The sequence below is a fragment of the Primulina tabacum genome, chromosome 6 (assembly GCF_025594145.1).
Source record: "Primulina tabacum isolate GXHZ01 chromosome 6, ASM2559414v2, whole genome shotgun sequence".
Lineage (NCBI taxonomy): Eukaryota > Viridiplantae > Streptophyta > Magnoliopsida > Lamiales > Gesneriaceae > Primulina > Primulina tabacum.
In genome coordinates this window covers 36994423-37011089 of record NC_134555.1, presented here as the reverse complement: position 1 = coordinate 37011089, position 16667 = coordinate 36994423, and the positions used below count along the sequence as shown (strand labels likewise).

General features: G+C 34.7%; 1 protein-coding gene across 1 annotated transcript; it reads left to right on the top strand.

The window, feature by feature from the left end:
- The first annotated feature begins 10416 nt into the window (after positions 1-10416).
- Positions 10417-14755, top strand: LOC142549319 (SUPPRESSOR-OF-WHITE-APRICOT/SURP RNA-binding domain containing protein 1-like). The gene is made up of 3 exons (XM_075658206.1): positions 10417-11894; positions 13277-13560; positions 13722-14755. Exons 1-3 carry the CDS (start codon positions 10915-10917, stop codon positions 14474-14476), a joined length of 2019 nt encoding a protein of 672 aa, XP_075514321.1. The 5' UTR covers positions 10417-10914; the 3' UTR covers positions 14477-14755.
- Positions 14756-16667: the final 1912 nt, after the last annotated feature.

The window sequence follows — 16667 nt, the reverse complement described above, 5'->3', positions numbered from 1 at the left end:
TATTGATTTAACACATTTCCTATCATTTATATTTTTTTTGTCTAGATGTCATTGGAAAAATAGTATCAAGAGATTCATCTCAAAATAGAGAAATTAGTGAGTGTACTACGAAATTTATTGATTTTGTTCTAGAAGACTTAAAGTAAACATTATTTTTCTTATCTTTCTTATTTTATTTGCGGTTACTTATTATTATTATTTTTTAACATTCAATGTTCTATATCCATTTTTTGTCTCTGAAAACAAATTACCATATATTTTGTGGAGAAACTTCGTTGATAAGATCATCACATATTTAGGCATGACCAGTGAAGAACCGATTGTAGTGGCTCTTCATATGTATAACAATTCATTTAGCTCATTTGTATTTTAATTATTTGTTCAAATGTTTATAATTACTAATTTTATCGTTAATTATATAATATAACATAGTATGCATCGCATGAGTGAAAATACTAGCTGAAGGATCGTCTGCCTAGCACCTTGTGGTGCTTCAAACAAAATATTCTCCAAGAGATGCAATAGCTTGTGTTCTAAGAAAGTATTCACCGATGAATTAGATCGAATTTGGAGTTAAAACCAAGCGGAAAACACTCGAAATAATCCTTCGTTAAGAAACACTGATATATTTGTATATCTTGTGTAACTGAATAACCAAAAGACTAGATTAATTTTTGCATTCATTAGTTCAGTTATGGTGAGAACTGAACCAACGGATGCTCTAACTAGTTAAATCAGTTTGAAAACAATAGTTAAAACAATAAATACAAAAGATATGTTTATGGATGTTCGGAGACTTCAACTGCTCCTATGTCACCCCTTCTACCACCTCGGGTAGGATTCACTAGAAGACTTTGATCTATACAACACTTTGTACAAACCCACCCAGCTAGGACTTACACTACTGTCTAAACTGAACTCCTAGACTAGACTGAAGGCAGCACCTTCCAGTCAACACTTCTTTAATGTCTATGTGAGAAAGACTATATACACAAGTTTAACGTCTTTGTGCAAGACTGTATTTGAGTGGTGGTGTGTGTGTGTGTGAGAACTGATCTCTGAACACTACCCGAAAGTGTTCTCACACACTGAGAGAAATATGCTTCTAATCTAAGCTGATAACACGTTGAAGTGTTCCCTCGATTGGGCTGAATTCTTCTCTCTTAAGCTGATATGACTTTGAAGCGAGCCCTTCTCTTTTCTCTCTTGAGTTGTATATATCTTTTTTATGTCTTCACTGATCTTCACCTTCTATTTATAGGCGCGAAGTTTGATCGTACACTGAAACTCAATTATTGTATCTGTTGCATTTTGAATCTGTTCCTCGAAATTTGCCTTGTTCTTTCTGGAACACTTTTGTTTTTAAGCTCTGATGCAACGTCCATTATTGTCCTTTGACTGGACAAAAGTTATTGTACCTTTGCGCACAACTGTATTCCACTTAGTTCAGCTTGTCTTGATCTGCAACTGATTGCTCATAACTGATGTTCTGAACTAATCAGTTGAACTGGTCTTCAGTTGGGCTGGTGAAATCAGTTGACTCGTCAGTTGAACTGATTTCACTCTTGTTCAGTTGAACTGGTTTCAGTTAGGCTCTTCATCAGTTGAACACTCCTTCAGCTGGCCGGGCTTCTGAGATTCTCCTGATGAACCACTTGTCAGCTGAACAATCAGTTGAATTCATTTACGATACATCAGTTGAACTCGTCTAGTTTGGTTGATCAGTTGATACTTTCAGTTGGCGTCTTCGACAGCTTCAGTTTTGGCTCGTAACTGATTATTTCAGTTTCAGCTATCTGCGCACTAAGGTAGATTAAAACAAGTTTTGTTAACATCAAAATTAAGATTGCGAACATGAAATGTTCCAACACTAGTGTAATGTATACATGGAATCTGACTAAATCCAATAAAATCTCATAAATGAGGGGAAAAAACAAGTTGGAACACCAAGCTAAAAGTAGGAATTCTCTCCATATTGATAAATACTCAAATATGGTGTAGGGAAACTTAAGTCATTAATAGTGATTTCACCTGCGCTATCGAATCTAACGCAACTAGACATCTCTACCTCGATTCCAACCAATTCTTCGGTGGCAACTTTCCTACCTTGGGAAACTTAAGGACCTCGATTCCCATGGTCTTCGATTCCCTCACAAATCTATCTTTCATAGGGAACCAGCATCTGTGTGGGCCTATTCCCGGCATTCCAAAATGCAATCAAAAGCCACAGACTCTGCGCTTAGTCCTCATCCTGATCATCTCTGCACTGTCATGTTAATATTATCAGGGTTCTTTGTAAGGAAAAAAATGACTTATATTAATCAGAAGAAGGAAAGACGTGTAGGAAATGGCGACGGCCATTGCCTACAACTTTTGACAAAAATGATACATGCACCGTCACAACTTTGGAAATTGAGATACGTACACGATTCTTCTTTTGAATCTCGGCTCCCGATACACTCATCGATGGTATGAGAAACGCCTATAAATAGCAGCGATTGAGGTCCCTAAGCACACACCTCATAAGAAATATACACCACATCATCAATCGAGAGGGTGGAGTGCTTAGAAGACATCAATCGGAAGAAAATCAGAAGAATTTCAAAATTTTCAATGGCCGGAGGTAATGCTCGATCTATTTCCGCATATAGTTTTATCATGTTCATATATACGTAAAAACATGATTTTGAGAAAAAATTCTGATATTTGGTATCAGAGCCGTGATACCTCTGCCTTGAAAATTTGTTTTCATATCATGAAATTTAAAAAAAAATTGATTTCTGAAAGTTTACGTAAAAATGAAATTTTGGAGATCATAATATTAAAAAACTTACCTGAGAATTTTGTTCTCAGTTCCACCTTTAAAATCTTCCTTGAGTCCTGAAAATTGGAGAATTTCTGAAAAATTTTGAACGAATTTTCTCTACGAAAAAATTTTGCCGGAGATGTTGCAGAAGAAACAAAGAAGAAGATGAATGACAACTGGCTATTGAACTGGCAAATGAATGATAATTGTATTCAATTATTGTACGAGACCTGCAATATATTAAAGTTTAAAAAATTAATTTTTTATTAACATGGGACTCACAATAATTTAATGAAAATAATTAACGCGGGACCACACCAATTTGAAATTTGGTATCAATTGTCGGTTTTTAGTATTATTGTTTTTTAAAATAAAAATAATAATAATAAATAAATAATGATTAATGTGTTATTAAGTTATATGTATAATTCGATATACATATATCATTTGGTTAAATAATTTGTACACATTAAAATAATTTCAAGTTTGACGTAATTTCTAATATATGTTTAGAAATTAATTTTGCATGTTAGATATAATGTCAAATATTATGGATAAGTGTTTGATTTGTACATGCAAATTTAATATTATGTTTGCATTTATTTTTGAAATTTAAAATGCAAATAATATTGAAAAATAATTGGTACATCAATATTCACATTATGTTCATATTAAATTATATTAAGTTTTTTATAATTTGAAATGAACATATCAAGTAAGATGTGAATATAATAAAATATTTCAGATTTTCACAAATGAACAAATAATCATCACTTTATCATTACTCTGATAGAAGAGAAAAACTGATGAGGAGCCCACATTTTTACGTAAATGTGATTCTCACTTTATTACTACTCTGGTTGAAGAGAAAAACTGATGGGGAACGTATTTGTTCATATAAAATGTGAATATAAAGTTATTTAATGAAAAATTTTGGCTTACAAAGATTCACATAAATGTGGATAATTAAGTTAAATAATAATTATAATGTGACATAAGAAAATATGATCTGAGGGAGTTTTTCATAGATCGGTTTAAACTGCCTTGACTTGTCACCGGTCTCCCTGAGGAATGTTGCTCTGACTAGGAGTTAGGTATTTAAAGGGTCTTAGCACTACCTATCTTTTCTGAGAGCACTCTTGAAAAATGTTGATTATGTTAATAAATAATTATTATATAAAGTATTAAAGTAAAGCCAAAATTTTGTCCGGTAAACCGTATAAATTTAAATAATTGGGGAATAGCCACAGCATATTTAATTATGAAAAATTATGCATTAAGTGGATTTGGATCACATAATGGACATTAATTGTAATTAATTATATAAACATAATAAATTTTACCCCATATGAATTTTTATTATATTTATATAACTAATTAGGTTAAAATTTCAAATTATATTTTTCTTAATTTATCCACAGGAGTTAAGGAAAATACATTTTGATAGTTTTATCATAAAGTTACAGAAAAATCTTATTGAATTAAAATTTTAGCCCACAAGCAAATTTTATGTCACTAGATTTTTTATAAAACATGAATTACATTGGTAAAACATGATATTGTCTCAAAATTTTAAGCATATGATATTTTGTGCAGTTATGCAACATGCAAGTTTTTTTGATATAAAATGTGACATTCCCGAACTAAAGGGCGATAACTATAAAATACGGAAAGAAAGAATTCTTCTTCAGTTGGGTGGATGGATATTGATTATGCTATACGGAAAGATGAACCATCTGCTATTACTGAAAACAACATTCCGGATGATGTTGATCTTTATGAAAAATGCGAGCGATCTAATCGACTCTGTGTAATGTTCATAAAGACCAAAATCTCTACTGGTATGCGTGGTTCTGTCGATCAACATAATAATGTCAGAGAATTACTGAAGGCTATTGATGAACAATTTCAGTCTTCAGATAAGGTACTTGCAAACACCCTAATTATGGAATTCTCTTCATTAAGGCTCACCAGTGTGAAAGGTGTGCGAGAGCACATAATGAAAATGCGGGACATAGCGGCTCGATTAAAGACACTTGAAGTGGAAATATCTGAAACTTTTCTTGTGCACTACATTTTATGCACTCTTCCACAGCTATATGGATCCTTCAAAATTTTCTACAATACAGATAATGATAAATGATCGATTAATGAATTAATGACCACGTGTGTTCAAGAGGAAGGAAGGTTGTTGATGGAAACAAGTGATAATGTATTTATGACTACACAAGGAAAGTATAAGAAGCAACCCAAACTCAAGGAAAAAGGGAAAAGAATAATTCCACCCCAGCCTGACATCAAGAAAGAATCCAAGTGTTTCTTCTGTAAAAAGAAGTGACACATTAAGAAAGATTGCAATAAATTTAAATAATGGCTTGAAAAGAAAGGTATTCCTATTTCATTTGTCTGTTATGAATCTAATATGGTTGATATGATTTATAACACATGGTGGATTGATTCTGGTTCTACAATCCATGTTACAAATACCTTGCAGGGTATGCAAAACCTAAAGAAGACAATAGAAAATGAGCGGCGAATTTATTCAGGAAACAAGATGTCTTCGCATATGGAGGCTATTGGGACTTGCTGCCTAGTGTTGGTTATATTTTAAAATTGAAAAAGATATTTTATGTTCCTAGTTTTTATAGGAATTTAATTTCAGTTTCAAAACTTATACCTTTTGGCTATTCCTTTCAGTTTTTGGATAAATCAATAAATTTATTTTATAAATCAAATCTTATTGGAAATAGTACAATGATTGATGATCTTTTTTCTATTTCTTTACAAAATAATAACTCCACTATGCATGTTCAAGGAGGTATTAAAACATGTGTTATAAATGAAGATTCCTCTATACTATGGCATAGGAGATTGGGACACATCTTCATCGAGAGAATTAAGATATTAGTAAATGATGGAGTACTTAGAACTTTAGATTTTACTGATTTTGAGACTTGTGTGGACTGCATTAAGGGAAAGCAGACTAATAAGTCTAAAAAGGGTGCCAAGAAGAGTAAAGAAATATTAGAAATCATACATTCAGATATTTGTTGTCCAGATATGGACATGCAAAGTCCGAAATACTTCATCTCTTTCATTGATGATTATTCACGATACATGTATATCTACATGCTTTCATAATAAAAACGAAGCACTTGAAGTCTTTAAGGTTTTTAAGGTTGAAGTGGAGAAACAATGTGGAAAATATATTAAGTTCGTGAGAACTGATAGAGATGGAGAATATTATGGTAGATACACTGAGAATGGACAGACACCTGGTCCATTTGCGAAGTTTCTCCAAGAACATGGGATCGTTGCCCAATATACTATGCCTGGTTCTCCGGACCAAAATGGCGTAACTGAGAGGAGAAACCAAACATTATTGGACATGGTGAGGAGCATGTTTAGTAGCTCCAAACTTCATAAAGCCTTGTGGACTGAAGCTCTTAAGACAGCTGTGTATATATTAAACCGAGTTCCAACCAAAGCTGTCCCAAAGACGCCATTTGAGTTATTAAAAGGTTGAAAACCGAGTTTGCAACATATACGCGTTTAAGGTTGTCCTTCAGAAATAAGAGTTTACAACCCACATGAAAAAAAACTGGACACAGGAACTATAAGTGGATATTTCATTGGGTATGTCGAAAAATCCAAAGGGTACAGATTCTATTGTCCATCTCACAACACTAGAATTGTGGAATCAAGAAATGCAAAATTTCTTGAGAATGATTTGATTTGTGGGAGTGATTATTCAAAATTACATAATTCTTGAGAATGATCATATTAATGCACAACCCTCTTATTCAAATGACAGATTGGTCGTTATTCACACCCCTCAAGACCAAATGGGTGTTAGACAGCCAGTTACTGAAGTTCTACAAATCGCTGATGAAAATCCAGTAGATCAAGTTGTTAATGAAGAACAACAATAAATTGTTGATCAACCAAACAACCTTAGGAGATCTACTAGAATAAGTTGATCAGCAATATCTAATGATTATGTTGTGTATTTACAAGAATCGGACTTTAACAATGGAGCCGAAAATGATCCTGAAACGTTTTCACAAGCCATGAGTTGTAATGAGTAAAAAATATGGTTTAATGCTATGAAAGAAGAGATGAATTCTATGACAGTTAATGGAGTTTGGAATCTTGTTCAGTTGCCTGATGGTGTAAAAGCCATTGGATGTAAATGGGTCTTCAAAACAAAGAAAGACTCATTAGGCAACATTGAAAGGTATAAAACAAGACTCGTTGCTAAAGGATTCACTCAGCTGGAAGGAATCGATTATAAGGAGACTTTTTCTCCTGTATCTAAAAAAGATTCTCTTCGTATCATTCTAGCATTAGTTGCACATTTTGACTTAGATTTGCAACAAATGAATGTGAAAACAGCTTTTCTCAATGGAGAACTAGAGGAAGATGTTTATATGAAACAACCTGAAGGATTCTTCTCTTGTAATGGTGAGCAATTGGTTTGTAAGCTTAAGAAATCTATATATGGATTGAAACAAGTTTCCCGTCAATGGTATTTAAAATTTCATGATGTTATCTCTTCATTCGGATTCGTTGAGAACCCCATGGATCAATATATATACCAGAGGGTCAGTGGGAGCAAGATTTGTTTCCTTATCTATATGTGGATGATATATTACTTGCAACCAATGACAAGAGTTTTTTATATGAGGTGAAACAATTTCTCTCTAAAAGCTTTGATATGAACGATATGGGTGATGCATCTTATGTCATTGGCATTAAGATACATAGAGACCGGATTCGAGGTATTTTAGGTATGTCTCAAGAAACCTATATCAACAAAGTTTTAGAGAGATATCAGATGAAAGATTGTTCACCAAGTATAGCTCCCGTTGTGAAAGACGATAAATTCAATTTGAGCCAATGTCCAAAGAATGATCTAGAGCGGGAACAAATGAAAAACATTCCTTATGCTTTTGCTATTGGAAGCTTGATGTATGCTAAGGTTTGCACTAGACCTGACATTGCATTTGTTGTTGGGATGTTGGGAAAATATCAGAGTAATCCAGGTTTAGACCATTGGAAAGCTGCAAAGAAAGTCATGAGGTACCTTCAAGGGACCAAAGATTATATGCTTATATTCAGACGAACTGAGAATTTGGAAGTAATTGGCTACTCTGATTCAGACTACGCTGGCTGTATTGATTCACGAAAAACCATTTCAGGATATAATTTTATGCTATCTGGTGGAGCTGTATCTTGGAGAAGTGTAAAGCAGACATTATGGCTAAAAATAACAAAAGTGGTAGTCGAAGCAAGCACATCGACATTAAGTATTTAGCCATACGAGAACGTGTTAAAGATAAGAAGTTACTTATCGAGCACATTAGCACTGAATTGATGATTGCAAATCCTTTAACTAAGGGCATGCCACCATTGAAATTCAAGGATCATACAGAAAAAATGGGACTTGGTTCCTTTATGTAATTTTGTTGTAAGAACAAAGTTAATGAACCTATGATGTGATATTTTCTCATATTTGTTGTGCACACATTCATTGATTCGAGAAATATCAATAAAGTTGGACCTCGAATAAAAATAAGGTTTATTCATTAAGTCATTTGCGAGATATAATACATTGTGATACATGGAAGATAATAATCGTTTTTAGATGACCTATCGCCATCATTCATGTGTTCTGTTTTCTCCTATGATAAACGAGATATATGGGTCAAGTGGGAGAATGTAAGAAAAAAAATGACTTATATTAATCAGAAGAAGGAAAGACGTGTAGGAAATGACGACGGTCATTGCCTACAACTTTTTACAAAAATGATACATGCACCGTCTCAACTTTAGAAATTGAGATACGTACACGTTTCTTCTTTTGAATCTTGGCTCCCGATACACTCATCGATGGTATGAGAAACGCCTATAAATAGCAACGATTGAGGTCCCTAAGCACACACCTCATAAGAAATATACACCACATCATCTATCGAGAGGGTAGAGTGCTTAGAAGACATCAATCGGAAGAAAATCAGAATACTTTCAAAATTTTCAATTGGCTTAGGTAATGCTCGATCTAGCTGGAGGTAATGCTCGATCTATTTCCGCATATAGTTTTATCATGTTCATATATACGTAAAAACATGATTTTAACATCATTTTGAGAAAAAATTCTGACATTCTTCTCAAACGGTCTGGATCAAAAGTCAGCGTTCACGAGTCGTCATTTGATGTATCCTCAAAGGGCTTTAATGCTTGCTTATCAATTGGAAGAAATCAATATCATGATAAAGAAAAGTGTTGTTTCTGTTTAACAAATACAATTAGTATTCGTAAAAATAAGACAAAAGTTGCAAAAGTGACATGAAACACCCGATAAACATAATCGGCGGCATCCGCCATCCGACTTGACCGACGTGCACTAAATTATTTCTTGAGAAAAGAATTAAACAAGATTTACTTTGGGCTCGGGTTTTGAAAAATCAAATTTTGCATCTTTTGGTTTTGAACAAGCATAATTGGATGTAAAGAACACAAAAACTTTTTTCTAAAAATGAATTTTAGAGGGTGCAAACACTTAAATGAGTAAAATTAATAATTACTTAAGTAATCTATTATTTTATTTTATTTATTTCTAATATACAAGTTCTTTAGCAACAAATTTTTTTAAATTTAATTTAGATTGTAAAATATAAAAAATATAATTTTAGAATATAAATGTAATCATATCAACTATTTCATTTACCCATCTTGTATGCAAAAATATTAATATTGAATAAAATGAGGGTGTTTTGCTATTAAAAAAAAAAAAACATAGGATAATACCGTGAGAATTAATGACAGGTTTTGCTCAAACATTTTTTTTAATGTAAGTTCTAACTTGTTAAAAAAATGTTTGCCCAATCTATTTTTCGGAATTCCCCAGTATACTAAAGTTTTAGTTACTTGATAATATATTATAAATAACATAGAGCAGGTCTCTTGTGAGACGGTCTCACGAATCTTTATCTGTGAGACGGATTAACTTTACTCATATTCACAATAAAAAATAATATTTTTTCATGGATGACCCAAATAAGATATCCGTCTCACAAAATACGACATGTGAGATCATTTCACACAAGTTTTTGCCAATAATACAATGCTAAAATGATTAAAAGAAAGTGATTTTAAAATCTATGTTAAAATTCAAACTAGTATATAGAATATCAAATAAAACACACACACTCATAAGAGATTTATCTCAACGGATTAATTTCGTGTGACATAATTTCTATTTGACCAACTCATGAAAAAATATATTATTTTTTAGTAGATATCTTGTGAGACGGATCATCCGATCTATATTTATAACGAACAATAATAATTTTAATATAAAAATAATATTTTTTCATAAATCGAGTCGAATTAAATCACATAAGTTTCTATATTTATAACGAACAATAATAATTTTAATATAAAAATAATATTTTTTCATAAATCGAGTCGAATTAAATCACATAAATTTTGTAAAAAAAATTAATGCTGAAAAAATAATTTTAACACCAAATATAGATCAACATGTGACACTATCTATGTGAGATGCTCCAAATAAAAATATAAATTCTGGAAACTGAACCCCTAAATCGTATATACCAATAAAAGCAGGAAGAGGCTCTACCCCCACCCCGTTGCGCTACTAGCTCCAACGCCTACACCAGTATAGTTCTCCATTACAGCAGAGGAAGGTCTGTTGCCATCGAAGCCTTTCTTGATTCAGGTATGCCATTATCATGGAAGAACGAAGAAATAGGCCTGGGAAAGATTTTATGCCTACAAGATTGGAGCATGTTATTTTTGGATGTGCTGCGGTTTGGTTGCAAGATTAGTTGATTAAGTTAGGGAGAGAATTTTTACGAGTAGCGGAAGATGCAGGGGGATAAAGCTAACCCTTTGAAACTTGTAATTATTCGTTTGTGAACCTGGAATTTTTTTGAAAGTTTCCGCATTTTAGTTGGGTTTTGATGGTTGATGGGTTGAATCTGTGAATCTATGCGATTAATATAGGGCTAGGATATCACCGATCAAGGATCGCAAATTTTCATTTCGTTTTCTAAACTTGTTTTTGCTACCTTCGGCTGACGATGGACCACCAGCCGCATGATTATGGTGCTCCAATTACATTTTCTCAGCAGCAGCGACCGAGTCATGTTCAGCAGCAGCGACAGTATGGTTTTCACCCCCAGCATCAGCAATTTCCTCCATCTGTTCACGGTTCTCCTTTTTTGCCCCCTCATCCTTCTCTCCAACAGTTTCCTTACCCTCGGCCATTGCAGCAACCACAACTTTATCCTCACCCACCTCCCCACCCTCACCTTCATCAGCAGCCACCACCTACTTTTCTGCCACATATGCCTCCTCATTCTGTTCCTCTGTCTTTCCATGGACCATATGATTCTGCGCCACCCCCTGTTCCACCTCCATCTGATCTTGAACTGCAAAAGAGAATTGAAAAATTGGTTGAGTATGCTGTCAAAAATGGCCCGGAATTTGAATCTGTTGTTCGTGAAAGAGAGCATGATAATCCTGCTTACAGTTTCCTCTTTGGCGGTGAAGGCCATAATTACTACCGACATAAGCTCTGGATCGCAACAAGACATCCTAGCTGCCATTTTAACCCCCCTTTCCCATCTTCTATGCCAGTGATGCCTCCTCCAAATCCCATGACGAGTTCATCGCCTATGAATGCTCCAAATGCTGGAGTGGTCTCTGCTCCAACATTTGGTGCTAATCACATACAGCAACCTTCTTTTCCTCCATTCTGTGAACAACATCCTCACCAGCCTTTTGTTGGTCATGTTCGTCCTGAGTATGATCAGCCTTACCGGCCTTTTAAAGGTCTATCTAGACCCCTTCCCTCTGATGTTGAGATAGAGCTGAATGGTGTTCTTAACAATCTTTCTGGGACTAAGGAGTCAATAAAGAGTGCAAAGACTTGGTTTATGCAGAGATCTACTTTTGCAGCAGCTTTGGCCGAAGCACTCCGTGATAGGTTGTTTGCCTTGGATGATTCCGAGGGACAATTGCATATAGTTTACCTTGCGAATGACATTCTCTTTGACAGGTAAGCTTTCATCATTTAAAGGCTTTCAAACTTCTCAGTCACTTTCTATTGTAAATTTAAAAGATGGGATGCCCATGTTCAATTTTTAGAACTCTTTATCCATTTCCTTTTTTTTATTCTTGCACATTCTCCATAAAGTCACTATTAGCATATCATGGTACTCATTTTGAATGTTATGGTGAATTAGAGTTACCAAATATGGTGATGAAAGCATGAGTTACTAAGAAAACTTCAATGGGGTATGGTGGTCCAAATGGGTAGTTACTTAGACAACTTCATTGGGTTATGGCGGTCCAAATGGGTCAATGGCTCTATCTTACTTTCAATGTGGGAGAAGGTCTAACCGCGGTACTGAAACCATCGCTTTGGTTCCAATAGAAGGTGGAACTGGATGAGCGATTCGGTTCCATTTTTTTTTAGTTAACTCAGTTACGGTTCAAATCAAATTTGTTGAAAGCCACTACAAATATAATTTAAATAAGTAATTATATTATGTAATACCATAAATCTCACATTTTTTATTTGTAAAAAATAGTAGGGTTTGAACTTGACTATTAGAATAAAGAATTCAAATTACAATAAATTAATTTGCATATGTAAAACATATGGTTCCAGTTCTATGTGGTTCTGATTCTGGTTTCTATTTTTAGGATTTTGATCCAAACCGAGAAATAGTTTCTGATTTTAGAACCAAATGGTTCACAGTTTGAACAGAGAGGTGATCAGGTCTATTAGAAACCAGAGTAGCATGTTGGCTAAATGTATATGCTGGCTGAATACATTTTTTAATCCCCATTTCAAGTCGAAAACATATCCAAGACTTTAGGAAAACTGATGAATGGTCAAAAAGAACTCAGCAACAGGCAAATCATTCAACCCAAAAACCAACTTTATACACTTGTTATTGTGTTGACAGAACAAGCTATGGACAGAAAATTTGCCGGAAGAATGAAAATTATAAAACTAAATATGTGTGGTTGTTTTGGTAGTTGTGGCTGTCAACCAAAACAGTCGTGGAATCTTTGTTAGACATGGAACAGTAAATGTAATGTACAATATTACTCACTAGAGATTGATGTTTTGAATCTTGCAATTGTTTTCCATTTATTTACTTCGTTTTTTGTTACGTGTTTGTATTCTCTGGTGGAATAATCTCCAAATTCTCTACTATTACAGAACCAGCAACTTTTACTAGTAGAACAATTTGACAGGAGAGGGTTCCAGTATCCATTTTGACTTTGTTTGGAATCTTTGAATTCCGGGAAATATGAACAATATATTTTGTTACTAAAAAATGGGATATTTGAATATCTGGAATTTTGCCCCTTATTCAAGAACTCTCTTTCGACAGACACGTTTTTACTTGTGGATATTTCGTACAGCTTGCAGAGGCGGGGCAATCCTCATGAGCTTGATAACGAGGCCTTTGCATTTAAGCCGGTTTTGGGTTCTATGTTGGCGAGGATATACCACAACCCACAGAGCAAGGAGGAAAACCAGTCACGACTTCAGAAAATTTTACATTTCTGGGCCTCCAAAGAAGTTTATGATCAGGATACTATACGTGCGCTAGAAAATGAGATGACAAATGGGCTGCCACCAAGCTCTTTTCCAGGTTCTCACAGAGACATATCTGCTATTGCAGGAGGATCTGCTTCTGCCTCAGGTTGCTTTATGCATCCCTGTAAAAAAAAACATTTGAGTGAAAATCTTTTGATAAAGGTTCTAATTTCGGCTCTTTAACCAACCTGTTGGTGTGTCAACATGAGTTCATATGTTTCCGACATACTTCCATCTCCTTGGCTGATGATTTTGTTTCTGTGACAGGCCTACACCAGGTGGCAAACCATAATTTATCACAGTGGCAACCTGATATGCACAGCTCCATTCCCAATATATCAAATCAAGAATATGCAAATAAACAAGTTCCTCCGGTACCATCAGTACCAACTCAACAATTTCATCCCACTTTAGTCCCTTCCAGTGGGTTTGCAGGTTCTACCCCTGTCCCTTCTGTTTTACAGTCAAGTCAACCACCTCCCCAGCTACCTACTCCTGGCATAGTTGGGGAAAAACCGCCACCATATCCTTTGTTCCCTCCAGGCCTTATTCCAGGCATGGTAAGAAAGATGCAGATTGGTAGTGGGGTGCCGTACTCTCCGATGAGCCCTCTAGATATTCCAATCGTCATTCCGCCATCAAATGTTTCGCCGTCAGAAATTCTCGAGCGAGTGTCCAAGTTCTTTAGAGAGATTGGAGAGGTTAACCCCTCGGAGGGACCGATGAAGTCATCAGAATCAATAGATTATCAGGAATACGAATCTGATAGAGAGCTTCATGTTCGTAAGGGTGGAGCTTGCATTCCTCCACCTCCTAGTCTTGGTGTCGACCCCGATACCGGGAATCTTGCTGATGGAAGTGTTGAGCGAAAGCCCAGCTCAAGTAGTTCTACCAGATTGGGACTTGGGGCAACAGCTGATCCCAATGGGCCAAGTCAATATGATGATGTCTACTCATCTTATAGGAAACAGAGAAGCACCAATTACCATTCGTCCATGAGTGCAAGAGCTTCAGCAAGGTGATTCTGCTTCACAAAATGTGGTCCTGAGATATCACAAAAACGTTCCTGAATTTTGTTACGCTTTGGCTTCATTTTTTGAGAAGATGTGGTTTCTTCATTTGATCAACGGTTTGATGAACGTTCAAAGATTTACTAGATGGTCTGCCATATCAATCAGGCTGAGGCTGAATTAGCTACTTGCTCTTTCCTTCCTTTCTTTTCTTTTTCCCTACCTATCTTTTCTTTTTGTGTGTGTAATGTGTACGTGTTTTTGTGCAATCGAATGAAATCTTTTGCTCTACTCGGTGTTACATTTTGCGAATGCAAATGTACATATGGTATGATTGGCTTTAAATTTTCATTATTTGACAAGTAAATCTTTACGTTATTGAAATTGTTATGTCATATATTTGCGCTATATAAAAAACAACACAATAAAAACAAATGATTTCGTTCCAACTTTCAGAAGCTTGCTTCAAAACACACATATTATGTACTATGTATATTATTATTTTATAATAATCGAGTATGCTAGAGTACTTCTTTTACGCGGACACCAAAATTTTCATTCAATTTTACCTCATACTCTTTTCGATTGGGCAACAATTTTTTCTACACCCTTTCACGTAGCAGCAGTTCTCACTAACCTCTCAACCTTCCCATTTTCCCCTCACATGAAATCCTATTCTTTCCTGTATCTTTAAGAAAACCAACAGCCAAATTCACTTTCAAAAGTTTGAAACTGTAATATCATAAGCCACTATCCTTCCTCAACATAAAATCATGAAGCTCATTACGAAATGTATCATATGTTCTATATAGGTTCTTAATCGAATCAGCTGCCTAAAATAAAGATAAAGGTCGGTTGAACTTGAGACTAGCATCTGTGACGTAATCGTCTGTTTAATTGGTAAGGCATCGAGATGTCCCATATGGATGAGCGATCATTTGATGATTTACTGAACAACCTTCCATCGTACTGCCCAAGTGGTTGTTACTTATCGAGTGAAATAGTCCACGGTTATGGTTGTACATCATTAGTCCTTTGACTCGAGACAACGTAGAGGCTCTACGTACTAGCATGCACTTTGATCCGTTTACCAACTCTATTGAGGGTAATCAAACGGTGAGGTTGGGTGTAGTTTCGAAATACGTAGGAGCAGATACGTTATAGTCAGGGGTTCACCATTTGTTTATGGGTGATGATATCCTATGTAGTCTGATGAATTAATAGTGCTAGAAATATCGGGCCAGAGTAAGACATGTGCATTTTGGAAAAGTTTTTCCTCAGTTGCACTTACCATATCACTATTAGTACTCAAAGATACATCACATCGTTATCGAATTCATATGCAATTCTAGATATACCAATTCGATCGGGATATATGAATTAAAGAGACCGTACTCTATGTTAATTGTGACTTAAAGTTCTTGTAGATACTATCAGTGATACCAAAGGGATCATGCGGCGATACTACTAAACGCTCTTACCATGATCCGATAGGTGCAGTCAGAAATGAATTCTGACATTCTTGATCAAGGCGTTGATGAAAAAAATGATGCTAATTAGGGTAAACTTGAATAAGAATAAATGTTATTGTGAATCACATGGAGATGTGAACTCACCGCTAGCTATATCCTTGAATCATTGAGGGTCACACAAGTATCAGATTCTGCGTTCTCGCTGAGAAAGTCAAAGTTCAAGGAGTTGACTTTGGCGACGGTAGTTTGATGGTGATCAAACAGAATGCTTACAAAGGAGTTTATAAGTTGATTCCATAAGATAGAATTAATGAAAGTTAGCTTAATGCTAATTGCGGAAAGAGAGTTGAACTTCCTGTTTTGCGAAATTGTTTTGATGAAAGAATTCGTAAAACTGGCAGCTACCAAATACAGACATTGAAATTTTTGATATTCAAAATTTTTAATTTTCATTATATGAAAAATATTTGTATCTTTGGTATATCAGCGCTATCGGATCGCAAATCGGGGTAATAACGAGTTCATAATTATTTATTTAGTGAATTTGAAATTTACTAATTAAATAATAATATTAGTAGTATTGACTACTAATATAAATTTTTTTTTAAATACTCTAGAGAAGTCTAGAATTAATTAACTGATAAGCTAATTAAGTTATTTAATTATAATTAATGTGTCTATGCATATATTAATCGTGCATGTGTAGATGTATTAATATTTATATACATACT